The following is a 20,781-nucleotide window of genomic DNA, read 5'->3' on the forward strand; positions in this document are numbered from 1 at the left end:
TCTTTATCAACCAGTCTATATTAGCAGCAGACACAGTACAGTACGGTAGTTCACGGCTGTGGCTACCTCTGTGTCTGTACTCGGCAGGCAGTCCGTCCATAATTGTATACCACCTAACCGTGGTTTTTTTTTTCTTTCTTCTTTATACATACATAGTTACATAGACATCTCTTTATCAACCAGTCTATATTAGCAGCAGACACAGTACAGTACGGTAGTTCACGGCTGTGGCTACCTCTGTGTCTGCACTCGGCAGGCAGTCCGTCCATAATTGTATACCACCTAACCGTGGTTTTTTTTTCTTTCTTCTTTATACATACATAGTTACATAGACATCTCTTTATCAACCAGTCTATATTAGCAGCAGACACAGTACAGTACGGTAGTTCACGGCTGTGGCTACCTCTGTGTCTGCACTCGGCAGGCAGTCCATAATTGTATACTAGTATCCATCTCCATTGTTTACCTGAGGTGCCTTTTAGTTGTGCCTATTAAAATATGGAGAACAAAAATGTTGAGGTTCCAAAATTAGGGAAAGATCAAGATCCACTTCCACCTCGTGCTGAAGCTGCTGCCACTAGTCATGGCCGAGACGATGAAATGCCAGCAACGTCGTCTGCCAAGGCCGATGCCCAATGTCATAGTACAGAGCATGTCAAATCCAAAACACCAAATATCAGAAAAAAAAGGACTCCAAAACCTAAAATAAAATTGTCGGAGGAGAAGCGTAAACTTGCCAATATGCCATTTACGACACGGAGTGGCAAGGAACGGCTGAGGCCCTGGCCTATGTTCATGGCTAGTGGTTCAGCTTCACATGAGGATGGAAGCACTCAGCCTCTCGCTAGAAAAATGAAAAGACTCAAGCTGGCAAAAGCAGCACAGCAAAGAACTGTGCATTCTTTGAAATCCCAAATCCACAAGGAGAGTCCAATTGTGTCGGTTGCGATGCCTGACCTTCCCAACACTGGACGTGAAGAGCATGCGCCTTCCACCATTTGCACGCCCCCTGCAAGTGCTGGAAGGAGCACCCGCAGTCCAGTTCCTGATAGCCAGATTGAAGATGTCAGTGTTGAAGTACACCAGGATGAGGAGGATATGGGTGTTGCTGGCGCTGGGGAGGAAATTGACCAGGAGGATTCTGATGGTGAGGTGGTTTGTTTAAGTCAGGCACCCGGGGAGACACCTGTTGTCCGTGGGAGGAATATGGCCGTTGACATGCCAGGTGAAAATACCAAAAAAAATCAGCTCTTCGGTGTGGAGGTATTTCACCAGAAATGCGGACAACAGGTGTCAAGCCGTGTGTTCCCTTTGTCAAGCTGTAATAAGTAGGGGTAAGGACGTTAACCACCTCGGAACATCCTCCCTTATACGTCACCTGCAGCGCATTCATAATAAGTCAGTGACAAGTTCAAAAACTTTGGGTGACAGCGGAAGCAGTCCACTGACCAGTAAATCCCTTCCTCTTGTAACCAAGCTCACGCAAACCACCCCACCAACTCCCTCAGTGTCAATTTCCTCCTTCCCCAGGAATGCCAATAGTCCTGCAGGCCATGTCACTGGCAATTCTGACGAGTCCTCTCCTGCCTGGGATTCCTCCGATGCATCCTTGCGTGTAACGCCTACTGCTGCTGGCGCTGCTGTTGTTGCCACTGGGAGTCGATGGTCATCCCAGAGGGGAAGTCGTAAGCCCACTTGTACTACTTCCAGTAAGCAATTGACTGTTCAACAGTCCTTTGCGAGGAAGATGAAATATCACAGCAGTCATCCTACTGCAAAGCGGATAACTGAGGCCTTGGCATCCTGGGTGGTGAGAAACGTGGTTCCGGTATCCATCATTACTGCAGAGCCAACTAGAGACTTGTTGGAGGTACTGTGTCCCCGGTACCAAATACCATCTAGGTTCCATTTCTCTAGGCAGGCGATACCGAAAATGTACACAGACCTCAGAAAAAGAGTCACCAGTGTCCTAAAAAATGCAGCTGTACCCAATGTCCACTTAACCACGGACATGTGGACAAGTGGAGCAGGGCAGGGTCAGGACTATATGACTGTGACAGCCCACTGGGTAGATGTATGGACTCCCGCCGCAAGAACAGCAGCGGCGGCACCAGTAGCAGCATCTCGCAAACGCCAACTCTTTCCTAGGCAGGCTACGCTTTGTATCACCGGTTTCCAGAATACGCACACAGCTGAAAACCTCTTACGGCAACTGAGGAAGATCATCGCGGAATGGCTTACCCCAATTGGACTCTCCTGTGGATTTGTGGCATCGGACAACGCCAGCAATATTGTGTGTGCATTAAATATGGGCAAATTCCAGCACGTCCCATGTTTTGCACATACCTTGAATTTGGTGGTGCAGAATTTTTTAAAAAACGACAGGGGCGTGCAAGAGATGCTGTCGGTGGCCAGAAGAATTGCGGGACACTTTCGGCGTACAGGCACCACGTACAGAAGACTGGAGCACCACCAAAAACTACTGAACCTGCCCTGCCATCATCTGAAGCAAGAAGTGGTAACGAGGTGGAATTCAACCCTCTATATGCTTCAGAGGTTGGAGGAGCAGCAAAAGGCCATTCAAGCCTATACAATTGAGCACGATATAGTAGGTGGAATGCACCTGTCTCAAGCGCAGTGGAGAATGATTTCAACGTTGTGCAAGGTTCTGATGCCCTTTGAACTTGCCACACGTGAAGTCAGTTCAGACACTGCCAGCCTGAGTCAGGTCATTCCCCTCATCAGGCTTTTGCAGAAGAAGCTGGAGACATTGAAGGAGGAGCTAACACGGAGCGATTCCGCTAGGCATGTGGGACTTGTGGATGGAGCCCTTAATTCGCTTAACAAGGATTCACGGGTGGTCAATCTGTTGAAATCAGAGCACTACATTTTGGCCACCGTGCTCGATCCTAGATTTAAAGCCTACCTTGGATCTCTCTTTCCGGCAGACACAAGTCTGCTGGGGTTGAAAGACCTGCTGGTGACAAAATTGTCAAGTCAAGCGGAACGCGACCTGTCAACATCTCCTCCTTCACATTCTCCCGCAACTGGGGGTGCGAGGAAAAGGCTCAGAATTCCGAGCCCACCCGCTGGCGGTGATGCAGGGCAGTCTGGAGCGACTGCTGATGCTGACATCTGGTCCGGACTGAAGGACCTGACAACGATTACGGACATGTCGTCTACTGTCACTGCATATGATTCTCTCAACATTGATAGAATGGTGGAGGATTATATGAGTGACCGCATCCAAGTAGGCACGTCACACAGTCCGTACTTGTACTGGCAGGAAAAAGAGGCAATTTGGAGGCCCTTGCACAAACTGGCTTTATTCTACCTAAGTTGCCCTCCCACAAGTGTGTACTCCGAAAGAGTGTTTAGTGCCGCCGCTCACCTTGTCAGCAATCGGCGTACGAGGTTACATCCAGAAAATGTGGAGAAGATGATGTTCATTAAAATGAATTATAATCAATTCCTCCGCGGAGACATTGACCAGCAGCAATTGCCTCCACAAAGTACACAGGGAGCTGAGATGGTGGATTCCAGTGGGGACGAATTGATAATCTGTGAGGAGGGGGATGTACACGGTGATATATCGGAGGGTGATGATGAGGTGGACATCTTGCCTCTGTAGAGCCAGTTTGTGCAAGGAGAGATTAATTGCTTCTTTTTTGGGGGGGGTCCAAACCAACCCGTCATATCAGTCACAGTCGTGTGGCAGACCCTGTCACTGAAATGATGGGTTGGTTAAAGTGTGCATGTCCTGTTTTGTTTATACAACATAAGGGTGGGTGGGAGGGCCCAAGGACAATTCCATCTTGCACCTCTTTTTTCTTTTCTTTTTCTTTGCATCATGTGCTGATTGGGGAGGGTTTTTTGGAAGGGACATCCTGCGTGACACTGCAGTGCCACTCCTAAATGGGCCCGGTGTTTGTGTCGGCCACTAGGGTCGCTAATCTTACTCACACAGTCAGCTACCTCATTGCGCCTCTTTTTTTCTTTGCGTCATGTGCTGTTTGGGGAGGGTTTTTTGGAAGGGACATCCTGCGTGACACTGCAGTGCCACTCCTAGATGGGCCCGGTGTTTGTGTCGGCCACTAGGGTCGCTAATCTTACTCACACAGCTACCTCATTGCGCCTCTTTTTTCTTTGCGTCATGTGCTGTTTGGGGAGGGTTTTTTGGAAGGGACATCCTGCGTGACACTGCAGTGCCACTCCTAGATGGGCCCGGTGTTTGTGTCGGCCACTAGGGTCGCTAATCTTACTCACACAGCTACCTCATTGCGCCTCTTTTTTTCTTTGCGTCATGTGCTGTTTGGGGAGGGTTTTTTGGAAGGGCCATCCTGCGTGACACTGCAGTGCCACTCCTAGATGGGCCCGGTGTTTGTGTCGGCCACTAGGGTCGCTAATCTTACTCACACAGCTACCTCATTGCGCCTCTTTTTTTCTTTGCGTCATGTGCTGTTTGGGGAGGGTTTTTTGGAAGGGACATCCTGCGTGACACTGCAGTGCCACTCCTAGATGGGCCCGGTGTTTGTGTCGGCCACTAGGGTCGCTTATCTTACTCACACAGCGACCTCGGTGCAAATTTTAGGACTAAAAATAATATTGTGAGGTGTGAGGTATTCAGAATAGACTGAAAATGGGTGTAAATTATGGTTTTTGAGGTTAATAATACTTTGGGATCAAAATGACCCCCAAATTCTATGATTTAAGCTGTTTTTTAGTGTTTTTTTAAAAAAACACCCGAATCCAAAACACACCCGAATCCGACAAAAAAAATTCGGTGAGGTTTTGCCAAAACGCGTTCGAACCCAAAACACGGCCGCGGAACCGAACCCAAAACCAAAACACAAAACCCGAAAAATTTCAGGCGCTCATCTCTAGTCTGAAAGGATCAAGGGTTGAAATATCAAGTCGAGCGACCCGGGAATTTAAACCCTGGTCCCGAGCAGGGTTGAGCTCATGTTCAACCAGGCTCACTGTGAGGTTTGAACGGGAGCCGGGTCGATGAGACCCATTTCCCGTTCACTGTGTGTGTACGGGCAGCGCTTGGAGATCATGTGATCTCCGAGCGCCGACCCTGCCGAGTCACCGCTGACGTCATCAACCTGGCAATATGCCGGGTTGCAGACAGCGGCAGTGGGGTGCCTGAGGAGGGTCGCACACTGGGAGCTCCCGTGTCAGGCTTCGGTGTGCGACCCGCCTCAGGCAGTCTGAAAGGGGTATTAATGGTGTTTTCTGAGAATTTGTGGGAAACATTTGTGGAAATATATCACCATGATACTAATATTTTCACCTTCACTGTCTGAACACTGTAGACATGAAACCCTAGTCTTAGCAATTAGAATAGAAAATAGGCTATTTGCCAAAATGGACAAATGTCTCTGAAGTGCCCTAGCGTGCACGCGGCTGTGTGGGTGCACTGTGCATGCACCTGTGCTCTATAGGATCCGATTGGTGTGCACGCTCCCGCGATCATGTCATGGGCAGGCTACTAGTACACCTGTGCGACCCGCTCATGGGTCAAATGAGGGAGGACACATCTGTATCTTGGAAACAGATCATCGGTGGTGCAGTAGATGTTTCGGATGTAAGAATGGTAACATGCACATAATGGTGACAGAGGTGGATATATATAGACACCATAGAGAGCAACTTATCCCGGGATTTTGTCCTAAATTTTGCCGGGATTGAATCCCGGGATTGGAGCTTCCAATCCTTGGATTTGGGCCAAAGTTTTTTTTTAATGCCGGGCAGCGTCTGAGCAAGATCAGCATACGGCTCAGACGATGCCTTGCTCCCCCTGCCCCTGGCAGTGCAGCTGTGTGCACTGCGCAGCGTGACATGGTGTTAGAGGTTACGCTGCGCAGCCCAGTACAGCACAAGCCTTGCCGCCGGCCTGGAATGCCAGCACCCCTGTCTCCTGCCACCCATACTCACCACCTGCCGGACCCGCCGCCTGCTGCCCGGACCCGCCGACAGCACAGCGGTCTGCCGCATGGACCAGCCAACAGCACCACCAACATCCGGACCTGAGGAGGGCAAGTATCTTATTTTTAACCCTAGCAAATCCCGGGGTTGACCGCTTTTCAATCCCGAGTCCCGGGTTTGAAAAAACTAGTGATGTGCACCGGAAATTTTTCGGGTTTTGTGTTTTGGTATTGGGTTCGGTTCCGCGGCCGTGTTTTGGATTCGGACGCGTTTTGGCAAAACCTTACCGAAAAATGTTTGTCGGATTCGGGTGTGTTTTGGATTCGGGTGTTTTTTTCAAAAAAACCCTCAAAAACAGCTTAAATCATAGAATTTGGGGGTCATTTTTATCCCATAGTATTATTAACCTCAATAACCATAATTTCCACTCATTTTCAGTCTATTCTGAACACCTCACACCTCACAATATTATTTTTAGTCCTAAAATTTGCACCGCGGTCGCTGGATGGCTAAGCTAAGCGACCCAAGTGGCCGACACAAACACCTGGCCCATCTAGGAGTGGCACTGCAGTGTCAGGCAGGATGGCACTTCCAAAAAATTGTCCCCAAACAGCACATGATGCAAAGAAAAAAAAAAGGCGCACCAAGGTCGCTGTGTGACTAAGCTAAGCGACCCAAGTGGCCGACACAAACACCTGGCCCATCTAGGAGTGGCACTGCAGTGTCAGACAGGATGGCACTTCAAAAAAATAGTCCCCAAATAGCACATGATGCAAAGAAAAAAAGAGGCGCAATGAGGTAGCTGTGTGACTAAGCTAAGCGACCCAAGTGGCCGACACAAACACCTGGCCCATCTAGGAGTGGCACTGCAGTGTCAGACAGGATGGCACTTCAAAAAAATAGTCCCCAAACAGCACATGATGCAAAGAAAAAAAAGAGGCGCACCAAGGTGGCTGTGTGACTAAGCTAAGCGACACAAGTGGCCGACACAAACACCTGGCCCATCTAGGAGTGGCACTGCAGTGTCAGGCAGGATGGCCCTTCAAAAAAATACTCCCCAAACAGCACATGATGCAAAGAAAAAAAGAGGCGCACCAAGGTGGCTGTGTGACTAAGCTAAGCGACACAAGTGGCCGACACAAACACCTGGCCCATCTAGGAGTGGCACTGCAGTGTCAATCAAGACAGGATGGCCCTTCCAAAAAATACTCCCCAAACAGCACATGATGCAAAGAAAAAAAGAGGCGCACCAAGGTCGCTGTGTGACTAAGCTAAGCGACACAAGTGGCCGACACAAACACCTGGCCCATCTAGGAGTGGCACTGCAGTGTCAATTAAGACAGGATGGCCCTTCAAAAAAATTGTCCCCAAACAGCACATGATGCAAAGAAAAAAAGAGGCGCACCAAGGTGGCTGTGTGACTAAGCTAAGCGACACAAGTGGCCGACACAAACACCTGGCCCATCTAGGAGTGGCACTGCAGTGTCAGGCAGGATGGCCCTTCAAAAAAATTGTCCCCAAACAGCACATGATGCAAAGAAAAATGAAAGAAAAAAGAGGTGCATAATGGAATTGTCCTTGGGCCCTCCCACCCACCCTTATGTTGTATAAACAGGACATGCACGCTTTAACGAACCCATCATTTCAGCGACAGGGTCTGCCACACGACTGTGACTGAAATGACTGGTTGGTTTGGGCCCCCACCAAAAAAGAAGCAATCAATCTCTCCTTGCACAAACTGGCTCTACAGAGGCAAGATGTCCACCTCATCATCATCCTTCGATTCCTCACCCCTTTCACTGTGTACATCCCCCTCCTCACAGATTATTAATTCATCCCCACTGGAATCCACCATCTCAGGTCCCCGTGTACTTTCTGGAGGCAATTGCTGCTGGTGAATGTCTCCACGGAGGAATTGATTATAATTCATTTTAATGAACATCATCTCCACATTTTCTGGAAGTAACCTCGTACGCCGATTGCTGACAAGGTGAGCGGCTGCACTAAACACTCTTTCGGAGTACACACTGGAGGGAGGGCAACTTAGGTAGAATAAAGCCAGTTTCTGCAAGGGCCTCCAAATTGCCTCTTTTTCCTGCCAGTATACATACGGACTGTCTGACGTGCCTACTTGGATGCGGTCACTCATATAATCCTCCACCATTCTTTCAATGGTGAGAGAATCATATGCAGTGACAGTTGACGACATGTCAGTAATCGTTGGCAGGTCCTTCAGTCCGGACCAGATGTCAGCACTCGCTCCAGACTGCCCTGCATCACCGCAAGCGGGTGGGCTCGGAATTCTTAGCCTTTTCCTCGCACCCCCAGTTGCGGGAGAATGTGAAGGAGGAGATGGTGACGGGTCACGTTCCGTTTGACTTGACAATTTTCTCACCAGCAGGTCTTTGAACCTCTGCAGACTTGTGTCTGCCGGAAAGAGAGATACAACGTAGGTTTTAAATCTAGGATCGAGCACGGTGGCCAAAATGTAGTGCTCTGATTTCAACAGATTGACCACCCGTGAATCCTGGTTAAGCGAATTAAGGGCTCCATCCACAAGTCCCACATGCCTAGCGGAATCGCTCTGTTTTAGCTCCTCCTTCAATGTCTCAAGCTTCTTCTGCAAAAGCCTGATGAGGGGAATGACCTGACTCAGGCTGGCAGTGTCTGAACTGACTTCACGTGTGGCAAGTTCAAAGGGTTGCAGAACCTTGCACAACGTTGAAATCATTCTCCACTGCGCTTGAGTCAGGTGCATTCCACCTCCTTTGCCTATATCGTGGCTAGATGTATAGGCTTGAATGGCCTTTTGCTGCTCCTCCATCCTCTGAAGCATATAGAGGGTTGAATTCCACCTCGTTACCACCTCTTGCTTCAGATGATGGCAGGGCAGGTTCAGGAATGTTTGGTGGTGCTCCAGTCTTCGGTACGCGGTGCCTGAACGCCGAAAGTGGCCCGCAATTCTTCGGGCCACCGACAGCATCTCTTGCACGCCCCTGTCGTTTTTTAAATAATTCTGCACCACCAAATTCAAGGTATGTGCAAAACATGGGACGTGATGGAATTTGCCCAGATGTAATGCACGCACAATATTGCTGGCGTTGTCCGATGTCACAAATCCCCAAGAGAGTCCAATTGGGGTAAGCCATTCTGCGATGATCTTCCTCAGTTGCCGTAAGAGGTTTTCAGCTGTGTGGCTATTCTGGAAAGCGGTGATACAAAGCGTAGCCTGCCTAGGAACGATTTGGCGTTTTGCGAGATGCTGCTACTGGTGCCGCCGCTGCTGTTCTTGCTGCGGGAGGCAATACATCTACCCAGTGGGCTGTCACAGTCATATAGTCCTGAGTCTGCCCTGCTCCACTTGTTCACATGTCCGTGGTTAAGTGGACATTGGGTACAACTGCATTTTTTAGGACACTGGTGAGTCTTTTTCTGAGGTCTGTGTACATTTTCGGTATCGCCTGCCTAGAGAAATGGAACCTAGATGGTATTTGGTACCGGGGACACAGTACCTCAATTAAGTCTGTAGTTGGCTCTGAATTAACGATGGATACCAGAACCACTTTTCTCACCGCCCAGGCTGCTAAGGCCTCAGTTATCCGCTTTGCAGCAGGATGACTGCTGTGATATTTCATCTTCCTCGCAAAGGACTGTTGGACAGTCAATTGCTTACTGGAAGTAGTACAAGTGGTCTTGCGACTTCCCCTCTGGGATGACGATCGACTCCCAGCAGCAACAACAGCAGCGCCAGCAGCAGTAGGCGTTACACTCAAGGATGCATCGGAGGAATCCCAGGCAGGAGAGGACTCGTCAGACTTGCCAGTGACATGGCCTGCAGGACTATTGGCTTTCCTGGGTAAGGAGGAAATTGACACTGAGGGAGTTGGTGGTGTGGTTTGCAGGAGCTTGGTTTCAAGAGGAAGGGATTTAGTGGTCAGTGGACTGCTTCCGCTGTCACCCAAAGTTTTTGAACTTGTCACTGACTTATGATGAATGCGCTGCAGGTGACGTATAAGGGAGGATGTTCCGAGGTGGTTAACGTCCTTACCCCTACTTATTACAGCTTGACAAAGGCAACACACGACTTGACACCTGTTGTCCGCATTTGTGTTGAAATAATTCCACACCGAAGAGCTGATTTTTTTAGTATTTTGACCAGGCATGTCAATGGCCATATTCCTCCCACGGACAACAGGTGTCTCCCCGGGTGCCTGACTTAAACAAACCACCTCACCATCAGAATCCTCCTTGTCAATTTCCTCCCCAGCGCCAGCAACACCCATATCCTCATCCTGGTGTACTTCAACAGTGAGATCTTCAATTTGACTATCAGGAACTGGACTGCGGGTGCTCCTTCCAGCACTTGCAGGGGGCGTGCAAATGGTGGAAGGCGCAAGCTCTTCCCGTCCAGTGTTGGGAAGGTCAGGCATCGCAACCGACACAATTGGACTCTCCTTGGGGATTTGTGATTTTGAAGAACGCACAGTTCTTTGCTGTGCTTTTGCCAGCTTAAGTCTTTTCTTTTTTCTAGCGAAAGGATGAGTGCTTCCATCCTCATTTGAAGCTGAACCACTAGCCATGAACATAGGCCAGGGCCTCAGCCGTTCCTTGCCACTCCGTGTCGTAAATGGCATATTGGCAAGTTTACGCTTCTCCTCAGACGCTTTTAATTTTGATTTTTGGGTCATTTTACTGAACTTTTGTGTTTTGGATTTTACATGCTCTCTACTATGACATTGGGCATCGGCCTTGGCAGACGATGTTGATGGCATTTCATCGTCTCGGCCATGACTAGTGGCAGCAGCTTCAGCACGAGGTGGAAGTGGATCTTGATCTTTCCCTTTAACCTCCACATTTTTGTTTTCCATTTTTTAATGTGTGGAATTATATGCCAGTATCAATAGCAATGGCCTACTACTATATTTACTGCGCACAACTAAAATGCACCACAGGTATAGAATGTAGATGGATAGTATACTTAATGGATGACGAGTGACGACACAGAGGTAGGTACACAGCAGTGGCCTACCGTACTGCTATATACAGTATACTGGACCTGGTGGACGATGTCAGCAAACTGCTAAACTAGTCTAAAAAAAGGCACCACAGGTATACAATGTAGCTGGATGGATAGTATACTTAATGGATGACGAGTGACACAGAGGTAGGTACAGCAGTGGCCTACCGTACTGCTATATACAGTATACTGGACCTGGTGGACACTGTCAGCAAACTGCTAAACTAGTCTAAAAAAAGGCACCACAGGTATACAATGTAGATGGATGGATAGTATACTTAATGGATGACGAGTGACGACACAGAGGTAGGTACACAGCAGTGGCCTACCGTACTGCTATATACAGTATACTGGACCTGGTGGACACTGTCAGCAAACTGCTAAACTAGTCTAAAAAAAAGGCACCACAGGTATACAATGTAGATGGATGGATAGTATACTTAATGGATGACGAGTGACGACACAGAGGTAGGTACAGCAGTGGCCTACCGTACTGCTATATACAGTATACTGGACCTGGTGGACACTGTCAGCAAACTGCTAAACTAGTCTAAAAAAAAGGCACCACAGGTATACAATGTAGATGGATGGATAGTATACTTAATGGATGACGACTGACGACACAGAGGTAGGTACACAGCATTGGCCTACCGTACTGCTATATACAGTATACTGGACCTGGTGGACACTGTCAGCAAACTGCTAAACTAGTCTAAAAAAAAGGCACCACAGGTATACAATGTAGATGGATGGATAGTATACTTAATGGATGATGAGTGACGACACAGAGGTAGGTAAAGCAGTGGCCTACCGTACTGCTATATACAGTATACTGGACCTGGTGGACACTGTCAGCAAACTGCTAAACTAGTCTAAAAAAAGGCACCACAGGTATACAATGTAGATGGATGGATAGTATACTTAATGGATGACGAGTGACGACACAGAGGTAGGTACAGCAGTGGCCTACCGTACTGCTATATACAGTATACTGGACCTGGTGGACACTGTCAGCAAACTGCTAAACTAGTCTAAAAAAAAGGCACCACAGGTATACAATGTAGATGGATGGATAGTATACTTAATGGATGACGAGTGAAGACACAGAGGTAGGTACAGCAGTGGCCTACCGTACTGCTATATACAGTATACTGGACCTGGTGGACACTGTCAGCAAACTGCTAAACTAGTCTAAAAAAAAGGCACCACAGGTATACAATGTAGATGGATGGATAGTATACTTAATGGATGACGAGTGACGACACAGAGGTAGGTACAGCAGTGGCCTACATTACTGCTATATACAGTATACTGGACCTGGTGGACACTGTCAGCAAACTGCTAAACTAGTCTAAAAAAAAGGCACCACAGGTATACAATGTAGATGGATGGATAGTATACTTAATGGATGACGAGTGACGACACAGAGGTAGGTACAGCAGTGGCCTACCGTACTGCTATATACAGTATACTGGACCTGGTGGACACTGTCAGCAAACTGCTAAACTAGTCTAAAAAAAAGGCACCACAGGTATACAATGTAGATGGATGGATAGTATACTTAATGGATGACGAGTGACGACACAGAGGTAGGTACAGCAGTGGCCTACCGTACTGCTATATACAGTATACTGGACCTGGTGGACACTGTCAGCAAACTGCTAAACTAGTCTAAAAAAAAGGCACCACAGGTATACAATGTAGATGGATGGATAGTATACTTAATGGATGACGAGTGACGACACAGAGGTAGGTACAGCAGTGGCCTACCGTACTGCTATATACAGTACACTGGACCTGGTGGACACTGTCAGCAAACTGCTAAACTAGTCTAAAAAAAAGGCACCACAGGTATACAATGTAGATGGAATGATAGTATACTTAATGGATGACGAGTGACGACACAGAGGTAGGTACACAGCAGTGGCCTACCGTACTGCTATATACAGTATACTGGACCTGGTGGACACTGTCAGCAAACTGCTAAACTAGTCTAAAAAAAGGCACCACAGGTATACAATGTAGATGGATGGATAGTATACTTAATGGATGACGAGTGACGACACAGAGGTAGGTACAGCAGTGGCCTACCGTACTGCTATATACAGTATACTGGACCTGGTGGACACTGTCAGCAAACTGCTAAACTAGTCTAAAAAAGGCACCACAGGTATACAATGTAGATGGATGGATAGTATACTTAATGGATGACGAGTGACGACACAGAGGTAGGTACACAGCAGTGGCCTACCGTACTGCTATATACAGTATACTGGACCTGGTGGACACTGTCAGCAAACTGCTAAACTAGTCTAAAAAAAAGGCACCACAGGTATACAATGTAGATGGATGGATAGTATACTTAATGGATGACGAGTGACGACACAGAGGTAGGTACAGCAGTGGCCTACCGTACTGCTATATACAGTATACTGGACCTGGTGGACACTGTCAGCAAACTGCTAAACTAGTCTAAAAAAAAGGCACCACAGGTATACAATGTAGATGGATGGATAGTATACTTAATGGATGACGACTGACGACACAGAGGTAGGTACACAGCAGTGGCCTACCGTACTGCTATATACAGTATACTGGACCTGGTGGACACTGTCAGCAAACTGCTAAACTAGTCTAAAAAAAAGGCACCACAGGTATACAATGTAGATGGATGGATAGTATACTTAATGGATGATGAGTGACGACACAGAGGTAGGTAAAGCAGTGGCCTACCGTACTGCTATATACAGTATACTGGACCTGGTGGACACTGTCAGCAAACTGCTAAACTAGTCTAAAAAAAAGGCACCACAGGTATACAATGTAGATGGATGGATAGTATACTTAATGGATGACGAGTGACGACACAGAGGTAGGTACAGCAGTGGCCTACCGTACTGCTATATACAGTATACTGGACCTGGTGGACACTGTCAGCAAACTGCTAAACTAGTCTAAAAAAAAGGCACCACAGGTATACAATGTAGATGGATGGATAGTATACTTAATGGATGACGAGTGAAGACACAGAGGTAGGTACAGCAGTGGCCTACCGTACTGCTATATACAGTATACTGGACCTGGTGGACACTGTCAGCAAACTGCTAAACTAGTCTAAAAAAAAGGCACCACAGGTATACAATGTAGATGGATGGATAGTATACTTAATGGATGACGAGTGACGACACAGAGGTAGGTACAGCAGTGGCCTACCGTACTGCTATATACAGTATACTGGACCTGGTGGACACTGTCAGCAAACTGCTAAACTAGTCTAAAAAAAAGGCACCACAGGTATACAATGTAGATGGATGGATAGTATACTTAATGGATGACGAGTGACGACACAGAGGTAGGTACAGCAGTGGCCTACCGTACTGCTATATACAGTATACTGGACCTGGTGGACACTGTCAGCAAACTGCTAAACTAGTCTAAAAAAAAGGCACCACAGGTATACAATGTAGATGGATGGATAGTATACTTAATGGATGACGAGTGACGACACAGAGGTAGGTACAGCAGTGGCCTACCGTACTGCTATATACAGTATACTGGACCTGGTGGACACTGTCAGCAAACTGCTAAACTAGTCTAAAAAAAAGGCACCACAGGTATACAATGTAGATGGATGGATAGTATACTTAATGGATGACGAGTGACGACACAGAGGTAGGTACAGCAGTGGCCTACCGTACTGCTATATACAGTACACTGGACCTGGTGGACACTGTCAGCAAACTGCTAAACTAGTCTAAAAAAAAGGCACCACAGGTATACAATGTAGATGGATGGATAGTATACTTAATGGATGACGAGTGACGACACAGAGGTAGGTACACAGCAGTGGCCTACCGTACTGCTATATACAGTATACTGGACCTGGTGGACACTGTCAGCAAACTGCTAAACTAGTCTAAAAAAAAGGCACCACAGGTATACAATGTAGATGGATGGATAGTACACTTAATGGATGACGAGTGACGACACAGAGGTAGGTACAGCAGTGGCCTACCGTACTGCTATATACAGTATACTGGACCTGATGGACACTGTCAGCAAACTGCTAAACTAGTCTAAAAAAAAGGCACCACAGGTATACAATGTAGATGGATGGATAGTATACTTAATGGATGATGAGTGACGACACAGAGGTAGGTACAGCAGTGGCCTACCGTATTGCTACATATAGTATACTGGACCTGGTGGACACTGTCAGCAAACTGCTAAACTAAAATGCACCACAGGTATAGGAATGTAGATGGATAGTATACTTAATGGATGATGACACAGAGGTAGGTACAGCAGTGCACTCTGCACTGTACTCCTCCTATATAATATTAATTATACTGGTGGTCCCCAGTCCGCACAATAAAGCAGTACACTGTGAGCACAGATATGGAGTGTTTTTCAGGCAGACAAACGTATACTGGTGGTCACTGGCAGCAAAACTCTGCACTGTACTCCTGCTATAGCTGCTCCCCAGTCCCCACAATTAAGCAGTGTGAGCACTCAGCACAGATATATCATGCAGCACACTGAGCACAGATATGGTATGGAGCATTTTATTCAGGCAGAGAACGGATAAAAACTAAACTCTGCACTGTACTCCTCCTAACAGCTGCTCCCCAATCCTCCCCACAATTATAGTAATAAACAAGCAATCAAATCAACTGTCTTCTACTAAACGGAGAGGACGCCAGCCACGTCCTCTCCCTATCATCTCCAATGCACGTGTGAAAATGGCGGCGGCTTATAGAATCCGAATCTCGCGAGAATCCGACAGCGGGATGATGACGTTCGGGCGCGCTCGGGTTAACCGAGCCATACGGGAGAATCCGAGTATGGCTCGGATCCGTGTAAAAAAGGTAAAGCTCGGGGGGGGTTCGGTTTCTCGGAAACCGAACCCGCTCATCACTAGAAAAAACGTCCCGGTATTGGCCTCCCTACTTACAAGCGTTATTGGCAGATTAGAGACTAAAAATATGTTTTCAAGTGCAAGTGGATTTATGCATATTCACATCTCTTTACTTTCTGCATCTGTTTCTCATTACTAATTTTCCAGTGTTAGACTGGTCTGTATTTCTCAAAAAATATATCTTGTTGGCATTGTTGAATTACCACCGTCATACAGGTTCACTGGGCTCGATTGAATCCAGCACATATTGAATAGCACCAGAAAGGAGCTCCCAGGGCTATTCAGTTCACTCCTGAGATGCGAGCAGAACTCTCACTAAACTACTGACGCGATGCTGTTTTCTGCCCTTAGTGCGGTGGAAACAGCATTGCGCCAGTCACTTAAGTTGGAGAATGCCGGTTCTCCCGACTAAAAACCATGTTTAAGACGTGAGAACCAGCATTCTTTGACATAACAGCGCACTGAATTGAATAGTTCTGGGAGCTCCTTCCCGGTGCTATTCAATTCACGCTGAATTGAATCAAGCCCACTGTGACCTAGGTGGTGGTAGACAGTCTCAGCATGAGAAGTTACAACTGGATTTGTCTAATTTTTCCTCCTTCACAGAGTCACTGTACTGTACTTTCCACGCTCATGGCCTGATTCTGAGTCAGACAGAAGTGGAAATGCGGATGGATTTTGTGGCTTTCAGGATACTGCGCATTCGCCAAAGGAAGAAGTTGGTGACTGTGTATGTGCAGGATCAGGCACACATGCTCAATTGGAGATGGCTAGTGCTTACACACTGAGCTGTCCATCAATGAACCACACTTTACATACAGTAAAATAGGTTTTTCTTGATGGTAACTGAGCAGTGACCATGCGACTGCATGGAAGTGTTCCATCTCATGGGAGTGTCATGGGAATGTTGTGTGAGCATGTAAACCGACCTCCTTGCTCATTTGCAGCCTGCAGAGATGGGAAGCCTGTCTCACATGGATCTAATGATGCCAGCTGCACCTGCACTGGTGGATTCCTGCATTACTATAATATAGCAAGCATGTTGTCGCAGCCAAGCAGAAAAGCACCACGTCCAACTCGTAATAAGACCCTTAGTGTGCTGTCACTTCAGATCTTTTTCCCAAAGAATACTGTATCTACATATCCTCCAACATGACCCGCCCCACTAGGTACAAAATGCTCTGTTTCTGAACTTCCCTCTTAATTTATTATTGCCATCATCTGTGAAGAAACAGCTTTCTTATCATTTAACTAGTTCAACACAGGTGATGGAAATCATAAATTAAGAGGGACGTCCAGGAACAGAGCATTTTGTACCTAGTGGGGTGGGTCATGTTGGAAGGTCTGTATCTAATTCCTCCACAGGCAGCTTCCTGTATCAAACAATCAGCCACATTTTGGAAAGCATGATGTGCATTACAAGATACAGCTCCCAAACAAAACCACTTTGTGGAAAAATATTGCTGCAAAACTCAATTTCAAAATACAAGTTAGAGTCTGGTTATCAACCAGGAAAATCAAGCTAAAATAGTTCCTAAATATATTGGGTATTATGTAATTGTAAAGCTGGACCCTATTAAATCACAAAACTGTATCTACTATCATCACTTAAGATTACACATGTTTTGTTATGGAAACCAGCAACAAAACATGGTGCTCTCAGTTTCGGCAGCCAGTCTGAGTGACCATAGACTCACTTGGGGAGTCAGTCAGTGACATACCTATAATGGGCGCAGCGTGTGCAGTACAGGGGCCATTTTTCAATACTTACCTTTCTGGAGTCTCTGCTGCAATATCACTGGGAAAATGGCCACCACACTACTTTCCTGGAGTTTTGAGTGTGCAGCAGGGAAATCAATGGGAAAATGCCATTTCCCTGGAGACCTGCGCATATGCAGAGTCTACGAACGCTCAGTAACATGCTGCCGGCTAGAGAGGAGGGAGGCCGGTAAGAGACTGCACACAGGCCCCCACTTAATATGTCCCTTCCCACCGTATCCTATTTTTACTATTAATCTGTGTATTGACATCACCTAAAACATGGATTGATTTAGACCAGACATGACTATTGCTTCTTCTGACCTCGTCATCACCTGACAATATTGTACTGTGATTTCTGTCATGGTTTCTCAGTTTATTAGACCACTCCTGGTCTGTTTTTTTACAGTGTCGTTTGTTATCTAAATCCTGACCCTGGACTGTTTAACTTTCCATTTCTTCTCCATTGTTTATACGGGTGGTAATCATGTGACCGGCGGTCGGGAGACCGCTGGTCACATGACCTACACCAACATACTGCCCCCTCACTATCCCGACGGTCGGCATGCCGACCAACAGGGACTATTTCCACTTGTGGGTGTCCACGACACCCATAGAGTGGGAATAGAACCCGTGGCGACCGAAGGTTGCCAACGAGCCCGCAAGGGGCTTGCTGCACTCGCTCCTTCCCGCCGGGATCCCGGTGTCGGTATGCTGCTTGGATCCCGGCGTAAGTATGCTGAACCATACCACACCCGTTTATACTCTTACCCTGAGCAGTATACACTAAAATCCCCATGCAGAAAAACTGAGGTTAGCAGCGGTACTGATGAGCATATCCATCTCAATGGCAATAAGATTTGCTATAGAAGAAAAGTACAAACATCTTGGGTTATGGATGTACAAAAAAGGTGTATATATTACAACAAGTATATTCGGTATTCTGCAGTTACAGATGGACAGAGCCGTAACAAGACTGTTTGGTGCCCTGTGCCAGAAAGAGAATTGCCCCCTTACCAATCGCTTGCAGCCACACACTACATAGATCTACATAGATCTGCCCACACGCAACGCTGATCACCCGTTCACAAAGTACAAGATAAGCTTCAAATAGTTAGAACTCTCCAGTTTGGAATTCTCTAGTTTTCTATGCAAGGGCAGATAGCTCAATGAATATAGGACAGTGCGAATGAACAACAAAGAGCTATCAAGTCAACTCCATGAATGCTGTATAGGTACTAGTGACAGAATTGGTGGGGGTAGGAGATAGGGGAGGTCAGGAGATGCTGGGCTTAATAAAGGGGGGAAGCTGCAAGTGAAAGTAATTAAAACAGATAATTGACAAGTGCGGCCAACAGCGCTATGTGCAGTGACACACGGCACATTGCGCTGCAAGTGTGTGTGACGTGACACTCCGTACACACCTAGTTGCGGCCCTGCAGATGGACGTCTCACCTGGATAATGGGCGATACTGCTCACTCCTTTCGTACATTTCAGCTCTGGAAACTGGGCGTCTGTGGTCTATGTGCATAGCAGGATACTGCGAATAATAGTCCACCCACTGATCAGGCCAGGCTTGATGACCTCCTTGCATGTGATACTGCTGGTAAGATCCATTACTGTTGTTTCGGTATTGATGTGGAAGTGGTTGGGCATACATTCCTCTCCATAGGCCCATTCCTGCAGCTGGTCTGGTCTGAGACTGGTTGTGCCCAGGAGGAGCTCCATGGTCCATATCACTGATGAAATGTCTCCTATGGATAACACTCTTATGCAATATGAGCAGCTAACAATGTACTGTTTTCATTATAATAGTGCACATTATAATTTACTTTAATTGCATACTGAAAAAAACAACAACATTCAAACAAATGATATTAAATTCATTAGGAATATATAAATGTTGCACCATTAACTATTCTAAAATGCAATAAAAATGACAATGCAGTGTGACATTTTTACTATGTATCAGAACAAATCCTAAATAGTAATGTTATAGGGAGCTAAACTGCATTTACAATGTAACATTCTATAATCACTATACATTGCAATAGAGCAGCATGTAAAAGGACTTATAAACGGGAGGTAGATACATGACCGGCGGTCAGGAGACCGCCAGTCAAAATACCAAAGTCGGAATCCCGCCGCTTAAAGACCCGACAGTCGGCATGCCGACTAACAGGGACTATTCCCACTCGTGGGTGTTCGTGGGTGTTAGCGCAGCTCGCCACCGAGCCCGCAGCATGGCGAGCACAGCGAGCACACAAGGGGCCTCGTTGCACTTGCCGCTTTCCCAGCCGGGCATCTGAAAGCCAGGATCCCAGTGTGTCGGTATGGTGACCGGTGGTCTCCTGACTGGCAGTCACACATACCCAACCCCTTATAGTCATAGGATAAGAATGGCTTATGTTGCTGTATACAGAAAGTGGGTGGAGCTAACTAGAAGCTTGGGTGGGGGGGGAGGTAAATTGGTTGGGGCTAGTGAAGAAGCAGCAAAAGGAGCACCAAGGGATACCTCCCAGACTGTCAACGCACAGAAACTACCTCAAAGTATTTCACTTCATTTTTGTTTTGTTACCAAACAATAGTACTAAGCTTACTCTTAAAGCTGCCTATCTGAAGCATAATCAGTTCTCTCCAAAAACAAATGTCTGACAATTAGAATTTTAAATATAGAAACTATAAATCCATTATCTGTATATTCTCATGTCAATGCATAAATCATGACAGGACTCACCTGCGTCAATCACGACAGACGAGAGCCAGGATGTGCCTGCAAGTTGTGCCAAAGTCCATCTGTCACATGAACCGGAGAGCTTCATATATCAGCTTCAATTCTCAGTATACTGACAACAGATAGCATAGGGTCAAGGTACACCTGCATGAGAACAACCCCAGCCAATCTGATTGTAACTAAAAATAAAACATAGAGCTGACAGAAGTTGTTTTTTTTTCCAGTATGACTATTTAATAACATGTCCAATGTCCATTCAACCAGAGCAATCTAAGAGAATTTAGCTTTGATCAGCCTACACAAGAAAAATTCCTTAGAAAAGTAAAGGAATGACTGCTAGTAATGCATTTGTGCCATAGCATACCCTCCAATATTTTACACATAAAAATCGGATATTTTACACATAAAAATTCGAAAAGGAG

At 46.7% G+C, this 20,781-nt stretch overlaps 1 protein-coding gene across 3 annotated transcripts in view; it reads right to left on the bottom strand.

The window, feature by feature from the left end:
* The window catches only part of SEC16B (SEC16 homolog B, endoplasmic reticulum export factor), a 327,501-nt gene extending 307,039 nt beyond the window's left edge, over positions 1–20,462 (bottom strand). For 2 of the 3 annotated variants that reach the window (XM_063939718.1, XM_063939716.1), the window contains exons 1-2: positions 20,363–20,462; positions 19,080–19,379 (exon numbers count right to left, since the gene is read on the bottom strand). In XM_063939718.1, coding sequence (XP_063795788.1) covers positions 19,080–19,360 — 281 coding nt within the window. In that variant the 5' untranslated portion in view covers positions 19,361–19,379; positions 20,363–20,462. Of the gene's footprint in view, positions 1–19,079; positions 19,394–20,362 lie in introns of all 3 variants that reach the window. The other variant, XM_063939717.1, reaches the window with a different exon arrangement.
* Between the last annotated feature and the right edge of the window lie 319 nt (positions 20,463–20,781).

Source organism: Pseudophryne corroboree, chromosome 9, assembly GCF_028390025.1.
Source record: "Pseudophryne corroboree isolate aPseCor3 chromosome 9, aPseCor3.hap2, whole genome shotgun sequence".
NCBI classification, from domain to species: domain Eukaryota; kingdom Metazoa; phylum Chordata; class Amphibia; order Anura; family Myobatrachidae; genus Pseudophryne; species Pseudophryne corroboree.